The sequence below is a fragment of the Corythoichthys intestinalis genome, chromosome 16 (assembly GCF_030265065.1).
Source record: "Corythoichthys intestinalis isolate RoL2023-P3 chromosome 16, ASM3026506v1, whole genome shotgun sequence".
Classification (NCBI taxonomy): Eukaryota; Metazoa; Chordata; class Actinopteri; order Syngnathiformes; family Syngnathidae; genus Corythoichthys; species Corythoichthys intestinalis.
Genome location: NC_080410.1, coordinates 25,648,227 through 25,673,834, shown reverse-complemented (window position 1 = coordinate 25,673,834; position 25,608 = coordinate 25,648,227). Strand labels below are relative to the sequence as shown.

The 25,608-nt window shown below is 38.6% G+C and overlaps 1 protein-coding gene across 1 annotated transcript; it reads left to right on the top strand.

The window, feature by feature from the left end:
* Nucleotides 1-3,838: 3,838 nt before the first annotated feature.
* On the top strand, nt 3,839-21,478 carry metrnla (meteorin like, glial cell differentiation regulator a). Its single transcript, XM_057818007.1, has 4 exons — nt 3,839-4,181; nt 9,097-9,485; nt 17,991-18,050; nt 18,122-21,478. Exons 1-4 carry the CDS (start codon nt 4,069-4,071, stop codon nt 18,439-18,441), a joined length of 882 nt encoding a protein of 293 aa, XP_057673990.1. The 5' UTR covers nt 3,839-4,068; the 3' UTR covers nt 18,442-21,478.
* Nucleotides 21,479-25,608: the final 4,130 nt, after the last annotated feature.

Below are 25,608 nucleotides of genomic sequence, written 5' to 3'. Positions count from 1 at the left end.
TTCACGCCATCATAACATTTTAGCACTGTGACTAAACGCTCCTAAGGCGAACCTCCTAAGCCAAGTTTGTCTCCAAAACAGGAGCTTGTTGGATGATGAGTAACCCTCACACGCTGTGTGTCATCCATTTATTCTCGTCAGCAAGAACAACTCCAAACAGGTGTGCAGGGTGAAAGTTCAATTTTTTTGCAACAACAAACATGCAAGTCCTCAAGCAACTGCAAGAATAACACACTTTCCTCTGGTCACATTATACAGAGGACCCTCCGTGGATACAGTAGTTGTGGTTGGTGCTCCACAATGCTCCATTCTAAATCCACATATTTTTACATTATTTACGAGCAGGTAAATTCATGTTTTTTCAGTGTTGTGCTTTAGTTTGGTTTCAAAACAGCAATAATAATAAGATATGATTGCAATTCACACACTAACTGAGGCAATGTGTGTCCTGTTAGTATTTGGGTAAGTTGGGCAAACTACTTTTTGTTATTGTAAATTTCATAGGCATTTAACTAACTACTAACTTTGAAATCACATTGTTCAGGGAACCTTGGACTTAAAGACTCGTAGGCTCTAATTAGCCACAATTGTTCTCTTCTACTAAAATATGTTATTAGAAACACATAACATATTGCCATTGATTTAAAAATTTATAATATTTAGGACATGTTTTGACCTACGAAGGGCACCAAGTTTGTCACTGTCACTAGACGAACACTACCGGTGTTCTGCAATAACTTCACACGCAGGGAGATGTCCAACACATGCGCACATTGGGTTTTTTTTGTGTGTGTTTGTGTTTTTATTGAGTCTTTTATTACCTTTTCATTGCCTCAAAATACTTTTTGCATGTGTTGCCCTCTCATACTTTTAAGCATTATGTTTTCTTGTGGTAACTTTAAAGCAGATTGTTGATCTGTTGACCACATTAGAACCATCCTTATTTGATATTACTAAGTTTAAGTATTTTCTTAAGAAATGTTTAGTATGTTCTGTCTGTATGTCTCTAAACAAAACAGGCTGAAAGCGCACAGTAGTACTTCAGTTGTCAAATTCGGCTGTTGTAGGACGGTTTGCCGGTATAGGCAGAACACAGGTTTTGTCCTACTTTCATCTCGTCTCATTCTGTCTTTCCTCTTCATTTTGCTTTTGCTGCTCGTTTTGTGAAATATCAACAGTGCTATCATGCTTATTAATGTTCCTCTCGGGTTCAAACTGAAAGGGCTGCACAGATGACATGTGTATGTCGCTTGAGTCATACTCTGGAAGCCCGGCAGCATAACCGTGTGACGTCACCGCCCTGCGACGTCAACAACAATGGCGACCTACTAGTTGTATAAAAACGAAAGCATCAAGAGGGGTTTTAATATCAAATTATTTTAACTCATAATAATGTTCATCTTTTAAGAACTACACGTCTATCCGTGGTTCCCTTTAACAAGTTCCATTTCTTGTTTAGATTTGGTTAGATTTTATCTGTTTTTCCCACTTTCCTTGTTCTTTATTTTCTTGTTAAGGCACAGAATTACCGGTACTGTCTGCCTAGCAACAATACTTAATAAAGAATGTGTTTGATATCATTAATCTGCATGTATTTTACTGACACCTTGAACTGTTTTAATTCTCTTTTTACTCGTGGCTATGTTTTGTTTCAGCTTTTATGTTTCACAGTCGTAATCTTAACTACAATGTACCCCCACAAAAAGTTTGGATTCACTGACCCAATGAAAATGTTTTTTTTTGTTGTTGTTGTTGTTTTTTTTTTAATCGGACTAGTCTATTGTTTTGCCTATTGTTTTTTTTTCTTTCCGGTGTTTTATATTTGTATACTGGGAGTTTTTTTTTTTTTTATCTGTAAAAATATAAAATTAACAAGGGCCTAACTAACTGACTTCCGTCGTAAACCGACAACTCATGATGTTCCACAAGGCTCTGTAGTAGATCCAAAGATTGTCACATTTTACTTTACCAAAGTCTACATAAATTACAATTGAAAAAGGTTTTTTTTCTCAACTACAAACAATGTCTCATAGGCATCAACCTCTGCATACAACCAACCGCCATCTTGCTCCCCCAAGGTTTTTACAGTCAGAAACAAGAAAAAACTGTGACCGGCATCATGTCGCAACTCGCCTTACTGTTAACTCAACAGGGAACAATTTCGAGACATCCATTCACTGCACTCAAACCACAAAACCAAGTCAGAAGCCAAAAATCATAATGGAATGACTCAAATATTAAAAGGAAGACAGTTGGATTAGCACAAACCCAAACAAGAACTTCTTCTAATCCCGACAAATCCATCATCATCCACTCGTCCTCCTGAAGAAAGTCGAAAAAGGACCATTTACAAACGGTTGTGGTTCTCCTCGTCAGACGGGTTTGATTCACATAATGCCACCAAGTTTCACAAGCGCGCCGTCCATGGTGGAGGGATGTTTACTGATACCCAACTTTAGGACAAGTCTATGCAGCCCATCTCACTCCCACATGGGGAAAAAAGAAAACTTGATTGACAGATGATTTTAAACAGGCGTTTCACCATATTTTGGACCAACTGTCAATAAAAAGCCTTGGATAAGATTTTTGTTTTTCCTTCCATGAGATGACAAAGAGGAGAGAGAGGAGTCAGTGTGACAACACATCACATTGTAGGCTTTGAAACCCGACCAGTGTGGCTTTGTGGTGACTTGACCAAGTTGAATGACTTTAAAGCTATTGATGTGGTGGCAGACTGCTTCAAGCACCAAGTCCAATTGATAAATACAGAGGACATCTAGTGTGCTGCAATGGTATAACTCAATGGCTGCCATTGACGGTAATTAACGTCTAATCAAAGGCACTGAAACATGTATATTGTGCAATGTTTCGAAAGTCATCGACCAGAAAAACACGTTTTCTCAAGACACCCACGTTTGTTACTCTGTGTCATAGTTGCTCAGAAATTAGCTTTTTTCTTGTAAAAACAGATGTTTGACAGATATTTGATGAGCATGCCTTTGAAAAGACCAGCAGTTTTCTTCTTGAAAGAACATATTTTTAATATTACCATTAACAGCTGTTTATTTAGAATGTTATGTTGAAAGCAGTTGGGAAGTAAATAAGTACTTCGTCACTGTAATGAAGATTTTTTTAGTTTACTTGTCTTCATTTATTTTTCTAACAACTTAATAGGTTTGCTCCCTACATTTCAAAACAGAAAACTGTATTGTATACAAATTGCTGTGTTCCAAATTGTCTTGGTAAGTTTCTCAACTTTTAAAAACCCGATTAAAAAACTGCTTAGCCGACAACATGATAGTTTCAGGTCACTTTTTTTTTTTTTTTTTTTTAACATTATTATCTCTTTCATTGCCATTGATGATGATAGATAATGTGGATCTTTTCATCTTTCTGCTGTGAATTTAAATTATTTTGTCACTAGCAGACGTCCAATTTATTTGAACTGGCTACCAGCCCTCCCAGTTCAAATGGATTAGACATCTGTCACCGTCAATGGCACCAAAATATCACTCAATGAAAGCCAGCTCAGTTTGAATAACTTTGGCGTCTATTGTTGTCGGTTTGTCAATTTTCTAGATTGAATTCAATTCCAGACTTATTTACGTATAAGACAATTGATTCACTACACCTCCTTTGACCAGAATGTTTTTTTTAAATTTTATTTTGCATCTCTACTCAAACAGAACACTTTTACCAAGAACTCTTCATTTTTAGAACAACTAAAAACATTTCCTCGAAAGCTTCAATCGAATATGAAATTTCCAAGCGGAGAAATTAAGCCATGAAGGCCTCTTTAAACAAGCGGCGAACGAGGCGTGGAGAAGGAGGAGCGTTCACGGTCGCAGTCAAATCTTGGAGTTCGGAGCTCACTTGACTAAGGGCTGAAAAGAAGAAACTCAACCAAGACTGAGCAGCAAACTAAGCGGTGGAAATTTGCTACCACTTTTAACGGCACAAGGAAAAAAATAGTCAACCGGGAGTGAGACCAGCCGAGTGGACGGCGAGAAGGAAATGAGGCGGCGGACTTTGAAGCCACTTTGAGGTCGAGAAGAGGCGAAGAAAAACATGCTCAGCCAGCCGCTGCTAGCCTCCTTCTTACCGCTCCTTCTCCTCATTCTTGGCCGATGTCGGACTTCTCTCTGCCAGTACTCGAGCGACCAGTGCAGCTGGAAGGGCAGGTGAGTTCTAAAACACAACATTTTCACCCAAAAGCACATCTAAAACCAATTGGAGCATTCTATGAGTCACAACAAGTTGTGAAAAGCAACTTTTTCTGTGTAAATATTTAATTTTAGCTGCTTTTATATGAATTAATTGACCAAAATGTGAATTAACATCTCATAAGAATGATTTAAAAGTCATCCTCATCCCTGTATTTGACTACTGATATATTGTAGCTCATCAAATTCTGTACTTGGAACTGTTACAAAGTCTCCCAATATTTGTTCTAAAATGTATTAGAAGTTTCTAACAAATAATCTTGGAACAATTCCCACATTTCGTGATAATATGAGCAACATTTTCGTGGTCTTTTTTTTTCTATTTCAAATGTTGCTGCTCCATGACCAAAATGGCCAAAAATATATTTTTGTATGACAAAAGATCCTAATAGCAACCCTAAGATTGACTGTAATCAACATAAGATGCTTAAAATGTTTAAAAGTAGTACATTTCTTTTCTGTTTATGATATGGCCTTTGAATTTTCAAGTATTAAGGCTTTTAAATATATCTGCAAGCCTCCCAATTAAAATGAATTAGACGTCTATTGGCGTCAATGGCACCCAAACATGTTTCAGTGGGCTTTAGATGAATTCCGCCACTTGTGAATGAGCAAACAAATGATATCGTATAATCCCAAATTCTTTTTGTGAGGTTTGGTCGCACCCCCTTCTGTCACACATCTGCCCAAATGTGTTTTGCTCTTTAAAGGCTCGCCTGAATAATGTGGTTTCATTTTTTCCCCCCTTAATCCTACAGTCAGGAGGGGCAAAGCGTTCACTGCTTTGAGCCGTGCACCAATGATCTGGATTTCATTAGTCGGCCTCTTGACTAAGCTCCTATAATTGCACGCAGAAATGATGGAAGTGGGACTAGGCTTGAGTTAATTAAAGGCACGCTGGCTCGCGTGTGCCCCCCTCCGTTTTACTGTACACCGCGTTTTGAAGGGGGGGGGCGGGGGGTCAGTTTCAGGAAACAGGGCGTTTCTCCCTCCAGAGTCCGACCGCGCGCTTGGCACGACCTGAGGCCGCAATGGCTTCCTGCCTCCTTTTGCCGCAAAATGACAGACGGATGGATGGATAGCGTTTTTCAAGAGGTGGGAGGTGGTCATTGGCCGGACGAGCCTCCGAGGAGGGGGTCGTCAGCGTGACCTGCATTTGCACTTGCACCAAGCTGACTTCTGTTGCGGGTGAGGACGTCTATTCATCGTCGTCGGCCTCCGAAGGCAGCCTGCCAAGGGTGGGAGGGTTGGCCACATCTTTGCAGGGAAAGGGAGGGTGGTCATGTTGCCCCCATTTCCATTGCAGCAGTTTCCTAAAGTTGTTTCTATTTCCAAAAATAAGGAACATTGCTGGAAAGTGATTTGGGTGGTGATCACTTTGGAAGTTATTAGGGGTCCAAAAATATTGATTGTGTACAAACACACAATTGTTGGGTTGCAGTTGTGTGGTGAAAAGGCAAGCCTGATTAGGGTTTGCCCAAGCTGGTGGTGGTGAAACAAACCAACCAGCACACGTCGGTAAACCCTGATCACCATTGGGTTCACCACTCGTACTGTGGGTACAAATTGTACACGTTTTTTTGGTTTCATTTTGAAATAGAGAGAAAGGTTGTTTATTTTTTTATATGCAGCCAGAGGTAGGTAGTAACGCGTTGCATTTACTCAGTTACATTTACTTGAGTAACTTTTTGAGAAAATGTACTCCTTAGAGAAATTTTACCACGCAATACTTTCTACTTATACTTGATTAGATTTTTGAAAAAAAGACTACTCTTACTCCACTACTTTGGGCCACACTACAGTCGTTACATTTTTCGTCTTTATTCTACATATTGACTTTATTATTGCCAGAGATGCCGACAGTGGCCATCCCAGTTTCACCAATGAGACGTTGAAACAATAACCACATAACTGCATTATAACAATCAGAGTTAACAAAGTTTTTCCTTCACGAGAGGGTACTCATGCTCTTTGGACGGGTGATGTTTCATATTGTTGTTTGATGATTTTTGTGTCATAATTTTGGCCTAATATGGTCATGTAATAGGTTATAATACAGTATAATACTAACAGTTCATTTCGATGAGGTTGTGCTGAGAAAACAAATATACCATGATTTTAAAAAAAATATATAAAATCAAACATTGTAAGCAGTTACTCACAATGTTATCATTACTTGACGATTCTTTTCAACAAACACTTTTTTTACTTGTACATGAGTACATTTTTGGATGAGTACTTATACATGAATAATATTATTTACAAGTAACGATACTCTTACTTGAGTAAATATTTTGGCTACTCTACCCACCTCTAAATATATTACATTTAACCCTTTGTAAGGCACTCATGTAACTCAATGCCTGCTATTGACCGCGCTAGATGTTCAATCCATTTCGATTGATGGATTTGATAAAGCACATACAACCCTTTGTAGTAGGCCTGCACAATATGTCGTTTGAATATGGCCATCGCAATATGCACATGTGCAATAGTTCTATCGCAGGACGTGCGATTATTACCGTATAAGACGGTGTTTTTTTGCATTGAAATAACTCTGAAAAAGTGAGGGCCGTCTTATATTCGTGGTCTAGACATTATACCCATTCACGACGCTAGATGGCGCCAGATATCATTGAAGCGATGTCATGACAGATCTCAGCTACTCTCAAGTTTAACCAGTTTGCATTATTTTATTGCAATGTTTTTCCCTATTCAGATTTGTTTCAAGACTACAGTTAGACTTCACTTTGATGGTTAATGCAGTTATTGCAATTTTATTGTTTTATCAAAATAGATTGGTTTATCTACATTTCAAAAACCAGAAGCCATTCATTTACGAATGTGATTGCACTTTAGCTTACATATTTAAATGTTCAGATATTAAGATTTGAATGAGGCAAAATAACATGCTTTTTCTCTCAAATATATTGTTATAATTATTTGTTTTGGATGTACTGTAATTATTTTCTGTATAAAAATTAATTTGGTGTTCAAAAAGTCTTTTTTCAAACTTGAGTCTTGAAAAAGAGGGGGTCGTCTTATAATCAGGGCCGTCTTTTATCCAGGCCAATATGGTATTACTAGTTTTTTGAATGAATAAAGTTTTGGTTTGCTTCATAAAAGCAGCAGGTTTGCTTAGACATGGCTTCCTGTATCCATTTTATATACAGCAATCTTCATCATTCACAGTTGATCCCCTTGGCCTGGATTAAACGGTATTATACTGTATGAATACAATCATATATCGCGGTTTTGCAATTTTTTTTGCACTTTCAGTTCTTAAATAAATGAATAATAAATAAATAGATACAGTTAAAGTAAATTGAAGCAAGTTAAATCTATAATGAAACAATAAAAAAATGGGAAACGAAGATAACATTTTTATAATAAAGAATATGATCAATTGTTTAAAGAATATAAAATGAAGGAAAAAAATAAAGAATACAAGGACAAAGGAGAAAAACATGGGGGGAAAACTCAGGAAAAACAATTAATAAAATATTGAATGCAATACACTAATACAGAAACATGGTGAGTCAACCAAAGTCTTCCCAAACAGAGCTATTCAAATCATCTGACGAAAACTGCAATATACATATATCGCAAACCCCCAAGGAGTCGCAATGTAAGTTTTTTCCAATATCATTCGCCCTACTTTGTAGGGCACTCATGTAACTCATTGGCTGCTATTGACGGCGCTAGACATTCAATCCATTTATGGATTGAACATCTAGCGCCGTCAATGGCACTGAAAGATAAAGCCCGTCATCCCAGTTTGAATTAATTGGACGTCTATCATTACCAATGAGAGGCAATTAGTTCATTGTAAATATAATATTTTCTTATTTATCATAAAGTGTTATTGGAGAGCATAAGCAAAGCATATTTCTTTTTATTCATTTTAATTTAGAATTTAATTAACCTTTTATTAATTTATATTTTTTTATTCATAAAAAAAAAAAAAAAAAGAAAAGAATACATTAAATAATTATAATTGTGACCTGGACATGATCTTTTGTGTCATGTAGGCCACACTTGTTATATCCCAAATGTTAATATTGCGGCCGACATGACAGAAAATATGATGTCCACATATGTAGAAGCCAGGTTTTTATCAAGCAAAGTTATTTAATTGACCAAAATACAGTAGTGCCTTGCAACATAAATACTTAACTAATTTGTCCGGTTCAGCTGCATGGTCACGCACAATTTTAGATACGCTTTTTTTTCTCTTTGCAACAAGTAAGTGTAGCAAAAGATTCCCTCTGTGGTTGTTAATGTTGTTGTTTATTGATAATGCAGCTGCAAAGAAGAGGGTTTGAGGGGATAAAATGGGACAAAAACAGACATGGTAATGGTAACTATACATAGCACAGCAGTGGTAGATTTGATGGTAATATTTTTATTTTTTTGTATATTTTTTGTAGTATTTTTTTTCAAAATATAGAAGTTGCATGAGCAAAAAATAAAAATAAATAAAAATACACAATGAAAGGAAAATACATTTCGAGAGGAATTTTATTTGATCAGAGACCAGAAATAAACACTAAACATGAGCGTCTTTTTGTGGCACATCAAGCCCAGCCAAACCATGAAAAACAAGTGAAGTTTGGTTCGATTTATAATTTGGAAATACAATACATGTTATATTATTGTTGTAACATTCCAAAGTATTCATGTTTTTATTTTTGAACCAACAATCTCTTCTTGAAAAAACTATATTATGGTTTTATGAATGTGGTACCTATGTGTATGACTGACCAACAGTGAATGTGAGTAAGCACTGAAACATAATCATTGACTACCAAATTATTAAGCATTTATCCAGTTTACCGCCAGTGGACTAACTTGGGGTGTTTTTGCATTTCAGCGGCCTGACCCATGAGGGTCACACGCGGGACGTGGAGCAGGTGTACCTGCGCTGCTCTCAGGGCTCACTGGAGTGGCTGTACCCTACAGGCGCCATCATCGTCAACCTGCGCCCTAATACCATCTCGCCCGCCGCCGCCCGCCTCTCCGTCTGCGTCAAACCCGCCCCCGAGTCCAGCGGCACCAACGTCTACCTGGACTTGAACGGCCGATTGCGTTCGCTCCTGCGTGAGCACGACCAGGCGGCGGGCCGGGTGCGCTGTTTCGGCATCCTGGAGGGGGCGCTCTTCATTGAGGCTATCCCGCGCACTGACATCAGTCGCCGCGTCACTGCCTTCCAGTATGAGCTCGTCAGTGATGAGCTCATGGGGGACCGCTCCCTGCCAGCGGGTAAGAGCCGCTTAGATATGCGTTTCCACCAGTTTTTTTAACTTGAATATAGTGATGCAACGATTAATCGATTAACTCGATTATTCGATTAGAAAAAAAGATTTGAATTAAATTTTGCTGCTTTGAGTATTCGTTTAATTAAAGTGGCGTTGTAATGGTTAATTTTGAAAGTGTATTTGCCCTCCAGTCTGCCTCATTTAAAATGGCTGAATCCAGCTGCTCCATGTTAAGACCAACATAAGCCAAGTTTTTGTTTGAGCTAATGTTTTTTAAATGCATTCGTTATTTAGTTTAATGGTATTTTTAGCGTTTTTTTTTTTTTTTGTAGGAATATGTGTCTGAACCCTTTGTTAAGAGTGTTGTAAAAAACAAAACAAAACAAAAAAGCGTTTTATAGCATTTAAGCTAGCGGACTTTTGCTATGTAAGTTAGCCGATTGTTCTTTTGTTGTACATACAGTAGATCCTTGTTTATTTTTTTATACTGTTTGAAGCTCAGCTCAGGTATTTTAGTTTTTCATGTTCCTTATCTGATTACTCGATTATTCGAACTAACTATTTCATCGATTAATTGACTACTAAAATAATCGATAGCTGCAGCCCTACTTGAATACACCTGAAACAATGGAAAATGGCGAACTCACTTATAGGACAGCTACTATATAGGGTACAGGCAGGGATTTCAAATAGTCATTTTTTTCTGGCAGTCTGTCCAACATCTTGCAGCAAGATGATGAACATTACAAGAAAACATTGAAGAACAGCTGCAAAAACGCTTCATTGGATCGTATGGGTGTTCCTAATATTAGGAAACAGGAAGTGGCGGTGAAGCAGATATTTGCCAATGATGGAATAATCACATAACATCATTGTGGAAGACTGACTAGATATACTGTAATCGTGTGTTACTGTAATGTGTGTGAATTTGTAAGTGTTTGAAACTTTTTAGTCCTGGGCGAAATGGACAAAATCTATAATGATACGGGCCATTTTATATCACGGTAACCATAAACCACAATTTATCATATTTTTAATTATTTGATGAAATGAAAGATGAGAAAGAAAAAAGTCAAACATTAGAAATTATTAGTGGTTTATTCCTTTCCGATGGTGTAGTTGTGGCTATGTGTATTCAGTTTCATTAAAGGCCTTTTCAAACTAGTGTGAAGGGTTCAGCGGCAACCCATTCATTTGTGTAAGTGGGAGCCATTTTCTCGGCGAAAGTGAGCGGTGGAAGTCCGTTTTAGACAGAACAGCAGATTTGAATGAATTTGGGCTGAGAAGCGGGGCCAAAAATAGAGCCTTGTTCTAATTTCAGAGCGCCGCCATGCTGACGTCAAAAACGCATCCAATAGCAGAGGGCCAGGCGTACTTAATCTGTGCTATCAGGCTGTTTCGGCAGACGGATATACGCAAATCACGGGCCGACGAAACCTTGATAAATGCACTTTTTGAACGCTTCGCGAGCTCTGGAACACTCGAAAAATGACTATCATACCTGTCGTTGCTAAGCTAAATGGTACCTCAAAGTGTATTTGTGTGGAAATGTAGTTCACGCACAACAAAACCTATTCACCTTTTCACCGTAACTAGAAAAACTCTTTACATGGCTGTTACAATGCCTCCTACTACTTGAAATAGGAAGAGTCGCTCTTTTCTTGTGCAACAATGAAAAATAAAAGCATTATTGCTTGGGACTATAGTAAATGTTCTTGCATCTTTTCACTTCCTGACATTGTCTACGTCAGGCTGTGTGGCTCCTCCTGTTTTGCGCTTACAATGGACCGCTCTTCACACAGGGCTGACGCTAGTGTGAAAAGGACTTAACTATTTGTTTTATTGGTGCACCATATGTGTATTTTGTAGGACACCCCTGGTTTGCTTATATAGGGACATCTAGTGGCTGTTCGTCTTCCTTGATTAAAAAATATCTACTCTGAAGAGTTGAGTAGGCATGTGCCGGTATGATATTCTGACGGTATGATAACCTTAAGCCAAAATATCACGATATCACGGTATTGCAAATTTGCAATTACATCTCTAAAATTTGTTACTTTGAGATATCTGGTTTAAAAAAAAAAAAGATTTCCATTGAACAGGATTTTTATTTTTTAAAACATTAGCAAATTGGAGCACAAATATAAAATTAAGTTAAAATAAATAAGAAAAAACAAACAAAATATTCTAAATAAAATTAAAATAAATGCATTCCTTTAGGTGAGCCTAAACCCACAGCCACAGCTCAGCATTATTACCATCAGAACAAAAATAATTGAATTATTTTCCATGAAAAGCACGTGTGTATGACTCATTTCATGTTTACATTATACACACACTCTCTTTCTCAACACAGACAGTTGACGGAGAGAAAAAAACGCCACGTTTTACCACTGCTAGACACACTAAACACGCTGGAGTTAACTCTCGTAGCTGGTGGGAAATGTTCATGACAATGTATCCTAATCTTAAATTTTGTATAAATGCGAAATCATATTGGAGGTATTGCCTCCTCGGCAGCCACCCTCCGCAAACAGGTTTTACATATCGGTTGGCCCTCCTCCTGTAAGCAACGGCCGTCAGTAACTTTTCTGTAGCTGAAGTATTCCCATACCAGCGATTTCGTTTTCAGCAAAAGTTCAGGAGTTCCACCTCCTCCAGCCATCGTGTAGCATAGCTGACTCACTGACACTAAGAAACAACCGGTAGGGGAGGGTTGCTTACAGCTGCTAGGGAGGGATTTCTCCATGCACTTTTAGGACATAAAAGTAGCTACAGTAATACCTTCAGGACGTATGACGGAAAATGTTTCCGATTTTGAAACCTTGGCGTTTTCATACCACGATATACCTTGAAATCGGTGATCGACACATATCTAGAGTTGAGTACAGTGTATTTGAACTCATTGCCTTCCTTTGACGTCCAGTTCATTTAAATTGGGAGGACTGGCTGTCATGTTTCAGTGCCTTTGATCGCGCTCGATGTCCAATCCATTTTGACTGGGAGAGGCTAGCAGCGAATGATCTCTGCCAGCTGTCAAGGGCAGCTAATAAGTTATATGTTATTAAATTTGACAATAGTGATGATTAACATAACTTATGACGATACATTAGTTAGTGTTGTTTTGGCGATATATATATCGTCAAATCGCTTAGCATTAGTTTTTGTGTTAATTTAATTGTGTGTAACTTATTGTTTTTATGTGTTAACCTGTGTGTTCATGTACGTATGTTTGAAAGTTGGTCTGTGTGTTTGAAAGTAATTTTCAGTATGTTTGAAGCTGTGTCTTTTTGAAACTTTGGGCGATTGAGTATTTGTTTTTTTCAAAGTATTTCTCAGAGCGTGTTTGTATGTTCATGGATTTACTTGTGTGTTTGTCACTTAGTGATCATATAAAAGGACGTGTGTGAGTAGTTCTGCAACTGTGTGACTGACTGCGCATCCATGTGAGAGGGGATTTCTGAACCCGTGTTATCGTGTATTTGTGTTACCAGCACTGTGTGCCCGCGAGACTGACTGTAAAAGCGTTATTGTATGTAAAATGGCAGCTGGCAGTCAAGCGCTTCTCCCTAAAACTGCAGCATATGTTTCCACACTTTGTACCTGTTGAACCTTTAAACCTAGCAGTCACGCTTCCCCTCAGCGTCGCTCCCTCATTCCACCGTACAAACCTCCACATGTGCTCTGGCGTCCGTCAGTCGTCACGTATCCTCATCCCGCATGATTACGGACGTTGTGATGTGGCATCGTCAAGCGTTTCTGGCGAGCTTCACAAAGTTGACCAACGCTCGAGCGATTTCCTCTCATCTCTGTCGTCCTCCGTGAAGCCTGAATGTTCTCCCGGGCAGATGTTTCACCGTCGCTTCCGTCGTTATTGCGACCTCATCATCTCTGCCGACTTTTTTGAAGCGCTTCCAGTTGGCGCCCGACGTCGCGCGGGTCCAGATGTTTCCCGATATTGCTCCCGTCTGTGAAGTGGTCTCGATCTCGCGACCCCAACGAGATGCTGACTCCGCTCTCGCTCTCATTCCTGCGGTCAAGTTTCACTGTCGACACGCGAGCGCGCCTCAGCAGTGCTTTTGAACAACAACAAAAAAATAGAAAGTTCACTGATCTGCTTCAGGCATGGGACAATTGTAGAACACTCGAGCTCAAAATCAAAGTTGATGGTACAAGAGCCCACCAAATTAAACAATAACTCCCTGTAAAATGATACTTGTGGTGTTCCACAAGGCTCTATACTAAGTCCGAAAAGTTGATGGGGTACTTTAAATGAATAACACATTTTTCTAATGTTTTAGGACGTTACTGTAGTGGTTACGACTTGTGTCAGTGTATTTTCTGTTCATGGATTGTCATGGGTGTTTTGACTTATCCCATTTCAAACTTTCTTGTGCTGTAAAATAATAATAAAAAAAAGCTAGAGTCGACTTTTTAAGTGGCAGATTTTGATTTTACGGGCTCCTCCCGTTTAGCAAATAGGCTGACGATTGTGCTTCGCTGCCCCTGGCGACCCCCCATTTTGTCATCTGGATGGTTTTAAGTTCATTGCTATTTTTGTGTGTCACAGCATTAATGTCAAGACCCCCAAGCAGTGTTTTGAACTCTTGTGCTGCAAGTTGCAGTTACTTTACCCTAGTTTAAATTGTGAATAGAAAGTAAAAACAAAATGATACAATCATACAGAAGTGCATTGTTGTATAAACTTATGTCATAACATTTGATTTTTATCACGTTTAAGGGGATTTTGGTCTTGGTTGTTTCAGATTACTGCTTCTGGCTAGGCATAAAATAATAAATCTTTAATCAAAACAAGATATTAGAAAACGTCTGTTATCAATTTTGACGAAACAATAAGCCACATTTTAGCGTATTTTCTAACACGTTACAGGCCATATGAGAATAAATTTTTCTTTGAGTGTTTGTCACGCTGTCAGTTTCAAATAATTGCTTGTTTGTTAATAATGAAATGGAAATAATGTTATTCACCCCCCTTCCTAAGTCATTTATTAACTCATTGGTTGATGATTGCAGCAAGTCCTTCCAGTCAAAATGGATTGGACGTCTTGCACCATCAGTGACGTTGATAGATGAACATTCACAGCCAGTCCACCCAGTTAAAAGGAATTGAACATTGTTTTCACTGGTAGGCAATGAGTGAATCAAAAGTATTTACAGAATAATTAATAAACTGATTGTCAGTGTCAGCCGTAGTTAGTTATTTTTTATAAATATTGTCTTAGAATCTTCGTAGTTATTTTCCCTGCATGCATTTTGTGTTTTTGTCGTTGTTTTTCAGATAAATAAATAAATAAATTCAAATTCAAATAAATTCAAATTCAAATTCTGGCGTCAACCATATCTCACTTACAGTGGGGCAAATAAGTATTTAGTCAACCACTAATTGTCCAAGTTCTCCCACTTGAAAATATTAGAGAGGCCTGTAATTGTCAACATGGGTAAACCTCAACCATGAGAGACAGAATGTGGAAAAAAAAACAGAAAATCACATTGTTTGATTTTTAAAGAACTTAGTTGCAAATCATGGTGGAAAATAAGTATTTGGTCAAAACAAAAAGTTTATCTCAATACTTTGTTATGTACCATTTGTTGGCAATAACGGAGCCCAAACATTTTCTGTAACTCTTCACAAGCTTTTCACACACTGTTGCTGGTATTTTGACCCATTCCTCCATGCAGATCTTCTCTAGAGTAGTGATGCTTTGGGGCTGTCGTTGGGCAACACGGACTTTCAACTCCCTCCACAGATTTTCTATGGGTTTGAGATCTGGAAACTGGCTAGGCCACTCCATGACCTTGAAATGCTTCTTACGAAGCCACTCCTTTGTTGCCCTGGCTGTGTGTTTGGGATCATTGTCATGCCGAAAGACCCAACCACGTCTCATCTTCAATGCCCTTGCTGATGGAAGGAGATTTTCACTCAAAATCTCTCGATAGATGGCCCCATTCATTCTTTCCTTTACACAGATCAGTCATCCTGGTGCAGAAAAACAGCCCCAAAGCATGAGGTTTCCACCCCCATGCTTCACAGTGGGTATGGTGCAATTCAGTATTCTTTTTCCTCCAAACACAAGAACCTGTGTTTCTACCAAAAAGATGTTTTTTGGTTTCATCTGACCATAACAAATTCTCCCAGTCCTCTTTTGGATCATCCAAATGCTCTCTAGCGAACCGCAGATGGGCCTGGACGTGTACTTTCTTTAGCAGGGGGACACATCTGGCAGTGCAGGATTTGAGTCTCTGGCGGTGCATTGTGTTACTGATAGTAGCCTTTGCTACTGTGGTCCCAGCTCTCTGTAAGTCATTCATTAGGTCCCCCCGTGTGGTTCTGGGATTTTTGCTCACCGTTCTTGTTATCATTTTGACGCCACGGTGTGAGGAGGGAGTTGAAAGTCCGTGTTGCCCAACGACAGCCCCAAAACATCACTACTCTAGAGAAGATCTGCATGGAGGAATGGGTCAAAATACCAGCAACAGTGTGTGAAAAGCTTGTGAAGAGTTACAGAAAATGTTTGGGCTCCGTTATTGCCAACAAATGGTACATAACAAAGTATTGAGATAAACTTTTTGTTTTGACCAAATACTTATTTTCCACCATGATTTGCAACTAAGTTCTTTAAAAATCAAACAATGTGATTTTCTGTTTTTTTTTCCACATTCTGTCTCTCATGGTTGAGGTTTACCCCTGTTGACAATTACAGGCCTCTCTAATATTTTCAAGTGGGAGAACTTATACAATTAGTGGTTGACTAAGTACTTATTTACCCCACTGTATTGTTTACATTTTTAATTTTATACCAGTGGTCCCCAAACTTTTTTGCACCACGGAGTGTGGTGATGTGGGCCTTTTTGTCACATAATGTGTGGCAGAAAATTACAGTAAATATAAAATAACACGACAGGGCTAAAAACAAACATTAAGTGCAGGAAAAACATAACTCACCATACGCTGAATCAACCCTTTTTTAACAGCGGCCTTTTCTAAAACTTAGCAGAAATATCCTTGGTCGCAGGCATAATGAGTTCTTCTCCAATCGTGACAGGCTTCTTCGCTTTTGTAATACGTTTGCCACGAGGTATGATGCTCTCAGTGCATTCACTTTTGTTGCCTCGTCTGCTATCTTTTAGCCACATAATACGCAAAATAGACTTTGTTGTAGGCATCTCTTTTGGCTCAGCAGGAGGCCTTTTCCCCATAAAAAACCTGTCCAAGGACGTCTCCGCACACATCCAACAGCAGCTAACATTACTGTTTACATTGACTGACGTTGGGCTGCTATAAGTGTGCAAAAACAAACACCCCAGTAATGGCGGCCAACCACTAGAGGGTGATGTACTCAGATCTCTACTCAGATTAGTCAAGAGGCACAGGCAAGATTACAGTCGTTAACAACCTATTTTTTTTCTCTTTGGCCCTGTAGCAAATGCGCCACGGATCGTTACCGGTCCCCGACCCGGTTGTTGGGGTCCCTTCATTTATATAAGAACATGATTTTTTTAAAATAAAGCTTTGGCTTTAACCTATTGTTTGGTTTGAAATATTTTTGATTTTTTTTTTTTTTTTTTTTTTTTTTAAACTCGAGCACTTTAAGAGAGCAGGCCCCCACCCAATTCAAAGCATGGCCATATTTCTAACCTCTTTGACCTCTTTATCCCAAAATTTCGTCACCTTCGCCGTTTCATATTGCAAACATATCCTGCAAATTTGATAATAACTCAAGAACGAATTAAGGGATTATCTTGAACAAAAACACAGACATACGTAACTTAATACAGTATATTACAAAAGTGAGTACACCCCTCGCATTTCTGCAGATATTTAACTATATCTTTTCATGGGACAACACTGACAAAATGACACTTTGACACAATGAAAGGCCGCCCGTCTCATCAGACCATCGGGCATTGTTCCAGTAATCCATGTGCTTTAATGACATGTCTTCAGCAAACTGTTTGCGGGCTTTCTTGTGTACCGTCCTCAGAAGAGGCTTGCTCCTGGGGTGACAGCCATGCACACCAATTTGATGTAGAGTGTGGCGTATGGTCTGAGCACTAACAGGCTGACCCCCCCACCTCTTCAAACTCTGCAGCAATGCTAACAGCACTCCTGTAACGAGTCACATGACATTTTGGAGGGAAAATGACAAGCAGTACTCAATTTGGACATTTAGGGATGTACGTAGTTTCCAAGCGGTGTACTCAATTTTGTTGCCAGGGGTTTAGATATTAATGGCTATATTTTTAGTTATTTTGAGGGGAAAATAAATTAACTCGATTATATAAGATGCACACAGACTACTTTTCATTGTGTCAAAGTGTCATTTTGTCAGTGTTGTCCCATGAAAAGATATACTTAAATATCTTCAGAAATGCGAGTCACTTTTGTGATACACAGTAGCTTTCACCTTCTGGCAAAGATGGTTATCAACATGTGATTTGATTTGTGGAATTCAGTCATGAACTATGTCTTTTTGTCCTTCTTTATTAGAAGCCTGTCAGCCGTGCAATGAGGCCGAAGTTCTTTTGGCAGTGTGCACCAAAGACTTTGGTAAGTGTGTTTGTCTAGCTATCACCCTAACAGAATTGGACAGTGTGTAACGGTGCGTGTTTGTTGTTCAGTGGCGCGCGGCATCGTCACGTCGGTGCGCGAGGAGACGGAGGAGAATCGCTCGTCCATCAACGTAGACATCAACCGTCTATACAGACAAAAGACGCAGGTGTTTGTGCCCGGGGGACCGAGAGCACGGCGATGGTCGGGGAGCATCACAATGCCGCGGCAGTGCGCCTTTAAAGTCAGCAACGATGACATTCTTTTCACGGGGACGCTACGCTTCGGCGAGGCCCGCATGGGCTGCGCCACGCGCTACGACGACTTCCTGCACTGGTACAGGCAGGCCCAAAGACTCGGGACCAACCCCTGTCACCTGGACACGGACTAAGTGGGCTTTCAGTATCCCGGCGCTCCAATTTGGGGATTCATATGAGACTGACAGTTGGACAGCGGAGGACCGCCTCTGGATGAAATGTAGCACACCCCTTTTTCGGTAGGGTTGGGAATCGCTTGAATTTGAATGGTTCCGATTCCACGTTTCGATTCCGGTTCGAAATGATTCCAATTCTTTTAATTGGCAGGGTAAAAAAAATGCATACTTTATATGAGTTTCTTAACTTCTAGATTATTTTTTAAATTATATGAACTTTCAATTAACTATGAATTTCTCACAGGGCTATTTTTAACTTGTATATGGCGGAAAACACAGACAAGGTTGTAAAAGCAGTTTCTGCTCTTGCACCCCTCTTTAAAATAAACTGCTGTATTTTAAGCTAAAATAACTTGTGTTTAACAGAATAATATGTCTATGTGCTGCCATAGCAGATTCATGGCGCATTAACCCTCCAAACTTTTTTTAATTTGTCCGTTTTACCCTGGAGATCCCCGTTTACAGACACCACGCAACCATGTTTGTTTCAACCCAGCCATAAAATGCAGGAAATGAATTATATTGTTCAAAATGTCGGTCATTTTTAGCTTAGAATAATTAATTAATGTCTAATATTTAGTTTAAAAAACAAACAAACACGACTTTAAAAAATTATTCACTGCCATATTTTTAACTTTTAAACAAATTACGTCACAATGAAAAAATTGGCGTCCGTAAATAAGTCACGGATATCTACCTCATAACTATCGCTTAATTGTGTTTTTTTTTTTTCGTTACTGTCGCATTTTTCCCAATATTTTAGATGATAAATAATCGATCCAGACAAAGAAAAATTGAAACAAACGTTTAAGAGGGTAGATATATGAAAATGAACATCAAGACCACTCCTTGACGTCTGCAATTTCTGCATCGAGACCTTTGTTATATTACCATGTTTCACCCATAAAATCTCCCAAAAATCCGGCTGTGGCCATTCACAGCTGTGTCTTGACACTCAGTGATACATGCTACATGGAGTTTTTGGATTGAAAAAAGTAAGTACTTGATAATATCTCGTTAAATCATGGCGTCTTTAATTATGCTCTTGCGTGCTCTCACCTCCAGCTAGGGTTTTGCTGTTTAAAAAGATTTTTGTTTTAAAAATGCCCTCCTGTTTAAAATTTTTCTTTCCCCAGATAATTGTGATTTTAAGCTTACCAATGATGAAAACATGCATATAGGACAATTTTGAAATTTGGCCAAATTGGGGGTGTCAGAGCGGAACTTCAAGTCACCTGAGTGTTTTCCGCCATATAAATATCAGTCTTTGAACTTGAATATGATGAAGTTTCTTTCCACAGGAGTGCACTTTCACAAATGTTTTTTGTAAAACCGATTCTAAAGCAAAAGATGCTTTTAATACTGTTGATTTTAACAGAGGCGCCCAACGCAGATGAAGTACTAGCTGCTTATATAGATACAATAGCCAGATGTAATAATACGACTTATTGTCGTACTATTCCATGCATCCATCATTTACCGCTTAATTCTGGGTCGGGTCGCGGAGGCAGCAGAAGACAGACGTAATTTATTGTTTTACTAACCTGGATTTGACTGGTTAGATGACTGGCGCAGCGTGTCAAATACGCGGCACCTAGCTATGCACTACTCGGCACTTGTATTCCGTGAAGCTGGAGGTGTTTAATCATATTGGTCATTCAGCCACCTTAGCATGATGTAGCTGTTGCAAATGTTGCGCTGAGCTGACTGGTCTTTTTTTTTTGTAAAATTGAGCCAAATTTTTAAGCGCCGCCGCACCGTGTCCATGGTTGAAATCAAGTTGCAATGCACAAACACATGCTTCATGTGGCTTCTTCTTCGTGGTATTGGGCAGCTATCTTTTTTCCGATCGGCGGTCAGGGCACCGAAACATGGAATCGAAATTTTAAAATTCGGAGTGTTAGTCCCGGATCCCATCGGTGCTCGATGCCCAACCCTACTTTTCGGTGTAAAAAATGTGAATGAACAAATTCAAACTAAAATGTATATTTGGCAGCAGTGTGTGCTTTGTGAAAAAGCAAGATGTACAGAAGTTGTTTCTTACCACAGAAATAGAAAAAGTCAAAGGCTTATTTTTTATTTTGTTTACAAAATGCCTAAAATTGTGAAAAAAAAGAAAAATCTTTTCGCCTATGTGAATAAAAATCTGCTTTTATGACATTCGGGGATGCTGGTTTATGTGCATTTCATTCCTTAAAAAAAATTGACAAATTTAAAAGAAAAAGTTGATAGAAAAAAAAGAAAATACAAACTAGAGGAGCACTCTGAAAGACCAGACTTTCGCCTAAACAGTTTTGTTTCTTATCATATCACCCACCCAGCAAATGTGAAGTAAATAGACTAATCTGTTGTCAAATTATTGAGAAATTTATTTTCTGATCTCTGTGAACCCTTTTGGCATCATTACCCCCAAATTTAATCACCTCTTCTGTTTCATATTACAAACATCTTGCAATCGTGATAATCCCTTTATTCTTTGGTTATTTTGAACACAAACAGACACGGATCCAAATACATAGGCGAAGGTAATAAAAGGATCAAGAGTCAAAGTTGAAATGGAAGCATAATCATAATGAAACCACAATGTAACCAAAGAGTCGCTTTTATGTTAATCGTCTGGCTTTTTTTGCAGTGTGGGTCAAGTTCGGCTTGAAAGACGTCATTGTTCTCAGGACGAGTGAAGGTGCTCTCTTGCTCGCTCCTGCTGTCCCTCACGAACTGTACTTCAGCTTCGAATTGATTACTATTATTTTTTTTGTTTTAAATATTCATCTGTTGACCCACTTGGAATGCTAAACCAATGCCCTCAACTCCATGTCTGCATTCCAGCCGAAAACCGTCGTCCTGAAACTGCGGGCTGGGAAAGGCAAACAGTGTCGCTATGGCAACTGCTTCTCACTGGGAACACTTTTGACACTAAGGGCAATGACCATTGCTAATTATTGTCATTAACTCATTGCCTGCCATTGATAGCAAAAGACGTCTGGAAGGACTGGCTGTGAATGCTCATGGTTTATGCCCATTGACAGCACTAGATGTCTGTTCCATCAAAATGTATTGGATGTTTTAATGAGTTAAAATAAAAAAGAATTTGATAGCTTTTTTTTTTTTTTTTTTTTAAATTAAAATGGTTAAAAGTACAGAGGATCTATAAACAAGTTTCCTGAGCGAAATATGGGTGGCGCCATCTTGGAAAATTTCTGCTTCAAACTTCCGGTTCAGAAAAAAACCTCATGAGTTGCGGTTCAAGTCACCAGTGTGTTGATGAAGTTAAAACAGCAAAATCAAGCCAGAGAAACCCACGGAATCTCCAAAAAGGGATTCAGCATGACGTAGATGAGACTGTATGATTCTTCTTATCACTTCGTTGATCATTCGTGGACAAAATTATAACCTGTCAGCCTGTGATGACGTGAGGTACAGATTGATACGCTGGCCACTTGAGTGACCAAAATAAGATGAAATTACACATTACTGTATTTTTCGGACTATAAGTCGCACCTAAGTATTACCAGCCATAAAATGCCCAACGAAGCTGAAAAAAACATATATAAGTTGCGCCGGAGAATAAGTCGCATTTTAGGGGAAAATTTACTTGATAAAATCCAACACTTAGAACAGATATGTCATCATGAAAGGCAATTTAATATAAAAATGCAATAGAGAACAACATGATGAATAAGTGTACAGTATGATGTTACATGATGCATGAACAACGAAATGCGAATATACTGTCCTCACCAGGACGCTACGGCTCGGTCCTGGCTATTCAGTGAGCTAAACTCCCAAATGACGATGCTGGACGTCCATATTATTTGCTGAATCAATTTCGTCCTCGAAATCAAACAGCTTTGCATCAACGTAAATAAAAAGTAATTAGCTGCTATTACAGCAATGACACAAATGGTTACCATGCGTTCGCTAGCATTAGCACATCGTTCAAACAACCACACAACTTGCTCTCAGTGTCCGATCGCGTGTGGAAAACGACAACAACAGAAAAGATGATACACACAGGCGTTGCCTCTGTAGAAATATTTTACAAGCATAAACAATGAACGTAGGTTCGCAGCCGTGTTTCTCTCTCTCGCCCACTCGCTCAGAGACGCTGCGTAGCTGTCTGTCTCATCTGGCGTGTGAGCGCTCTTCTTCACATAAACAAGTGCGAGTGCGCCCCTACTTGGGCGTGAAAGCGCCACAAACTAAAAGCATGCCTTTCAATATAAAAAAGTCAATAATACAATTGAACACACATTGCCAAAGGCAGAACGCGAACGTGGCCTTAGCTATTAAGAGTTATTCAGATAACTATAGCATAAAGAACATGCTAACATGTTTACCAAACCATCAGTGTTACTCCAAAACACCAAAATAACGTGAAATAATATCATAATGTATTAATAATTTCACACATAAGTCGCTCCTGAGTATAAGTCGCACCCCCAGCCAAACTATGAAAAAAACTGCAACTTAAAGTCCGAAAAATACGGTATATTACATTTGCCAAATACAGAAGGGCTGACACAGACGGAAATACTACTACAAGGTATATAAAAACAAAACTAGTATGTCATTCTTTATTTATTGCGGATATTAATCGCAATAAAAAACATTTGGACAACATGATTCCATTTCTTGTTTTATTTAAAACGATCGGTGCATGTGCAAAACAGGTTAATAAATCACAATATCAAATTATTAGAAAAAATAGCATATGAGAATGTGATATCAGTCAGCACAGCTATGGAGCAGCTTGAAGGCCTCGCCAAACTTTGAGCCGAGATTACGCAGACCCTCGGCAGCATCCAGATGGGCTTTTTCCCGCTGTCCTTGGTAATTCCAGCTACAATAGCATATCTTCGAGTTGCTGCTGTTAAAAAGCTTGTAGTTAGATCTCAGGATTGACTTGACGGTCGGCTGCGAGGCGAGTCCCCTGTCTTCAGCCCCAGCCTCTGGGCCGCCCACGGGGAGAGCGCACGTAGTCTTGATTATATGTCCATCAACGTACAGTAAGTGAGGCACATCAACTTATCTTTCCTTGCCTAACAATGTTTTCCACCTCTAAACAAACGAACAAAAAACTTGTAACACTTGCTTTTATGCATTGACATAATTATGCCATCTACACGTACTGATTAGCAACAGGCTAGCAGCAGAAACAGTAATTCTAATAAATAATAATAAAGATCATCATAATTACAATCATCATTGTAATAACAATGTCAAATACAACAAGTCGTTTCGTGCGCAACATTTTAGCTTTAGTATTTTTTGAGCACCAGACGCGTGAAAATGCAGGGATACCTTCCAAAACACAGTGGCAACATGGCTACAAAAACACTCGTTTTTTTGTGGTGGCACGAGCTTGGTTCCAAATTCTGCCTTCATGAACATGTTGTCCTCCCCTGGATGCGGTATTTCCAAATTGTTTTTTTTAAGGGATTTTGATGAGTAATGTTACTCCAGCTCCACTGTTGTTTTGAATGGAGAAATTCTAAAACGGAAGTTACTTGCAGATATAAGGAAGTAAAGCGGAAGTACCTCGGAAACTTGTCTATAGATTTAAAAAAGAAAAAATATTATTTCAATATTTCCTCATTTGTTTATTTAAAAAAAAATGAAATGTCAACATTTTTCCCATGGGATAAATACATTTATTTTATAAGTATCTGGAATTTATTCATATATAAATATTAAATACACAGTGGTACTTGTACTTACGAAATTAATTGGTTTTGGAAGTAGTCTCCTAACCTGAAAATTCCATAAGTAGCGACATATTCTGTCCCAAGCGCCACTGAAATGACATCAAATTTTACAATCGGGGTAAAACCGGAATAAAACAGAAGCCAAACACATTTGAATCATTCCTTATACCTAACCTAACCGTAAATACCTGTAATGAAGTAGATAATACAAACGAAATAGACTTCTCTTTCAAGATGGTGCCTATTGCCTATCTTACTCGTTGTGACACAAAAATGCGAGGGAGCCTGGGGTCTAATGTGCTACTAAATTAGTGAAGCATGTGTTGACTTATAAAAACGTGAGGACACTTGTGCTTTTTTGTCGAAGACACCAAGCCCACTATAACAACAACAACACCGTCGTACCTGTGCACGTTATCATATTGCGAGACCCAAATTGAAACGTCATTAATATTAGACCAATAGGAGAGCAGAATCATGTTACTGAAGCATGATGGGAAAGATGACCAATAGGGCAGCAGGATCTTATGTCGCGATATTTAAAAGCAGGCAGTACTGCATTTTTGCCTCCCGTATCCTGAATTCTCTTCCGTAACGAGGCAATATTTTCCCATTGAAGCGTGTCGTAACCTGAAAGTTCTGTTTATCGAGACATTCGTAAGTAGAGGTGCCACTGTATAAGATAATATTTTTGCGAATGTGTTTTTTTTTTTTTTTTATAAATCAATGATTCAGTGAAAAAAATATTAAAAATATCAAATTACAAATAAAAATTAATTCCAATAAAAGTAAAATGCATTGTATTTATTTTTGTAATATGTACAATATTTTTACCAAATATTAAAAATATAAAATAGTAAAGTAAAATGCATTCTAAATTGGAAAAAATAAGATTCAACTGACCTATAAACATGTTGTTTGAATCAAAACAAACACCAGATTGCTGAATACTTAATAAAACTATAGAATGGCAATTAATATATTTTTTAAAATATTAATTAATTACTTTTTAAAACTTAATTCTTCGCAAACTCGTTTCATTTTCCTCCATTTAATTTTCAATTCTGATAGATTCAGTCAAGTGTTTTTTTTGTTTGTTTTTTTTTAAACTCACGAGACAACTTGCCAGATGACCTCATGCCTCATGTGCCGTGAGCCACTTCACGCTTGTCTCGTGCATGCAATCAAGAGAAAAATCAAGACGTTTTTCTTTATCACTTTGTTTCTTCAAGGAAAAGAAAAAAAAAAAAAGAAAAAAAGGCAAAGCCGTTGAGTCAAAAAGTAGGCGGTCCCTGCAGACCCATAAAACTGCCGAGGGGAGACCACTGGCTAATATTTTAGGCCTCTTCGGGAAATACTGGAATGTTAGGAATGTCTTCAAACACATGCGCGCACACGCACACGTGCAGCCTTCCTC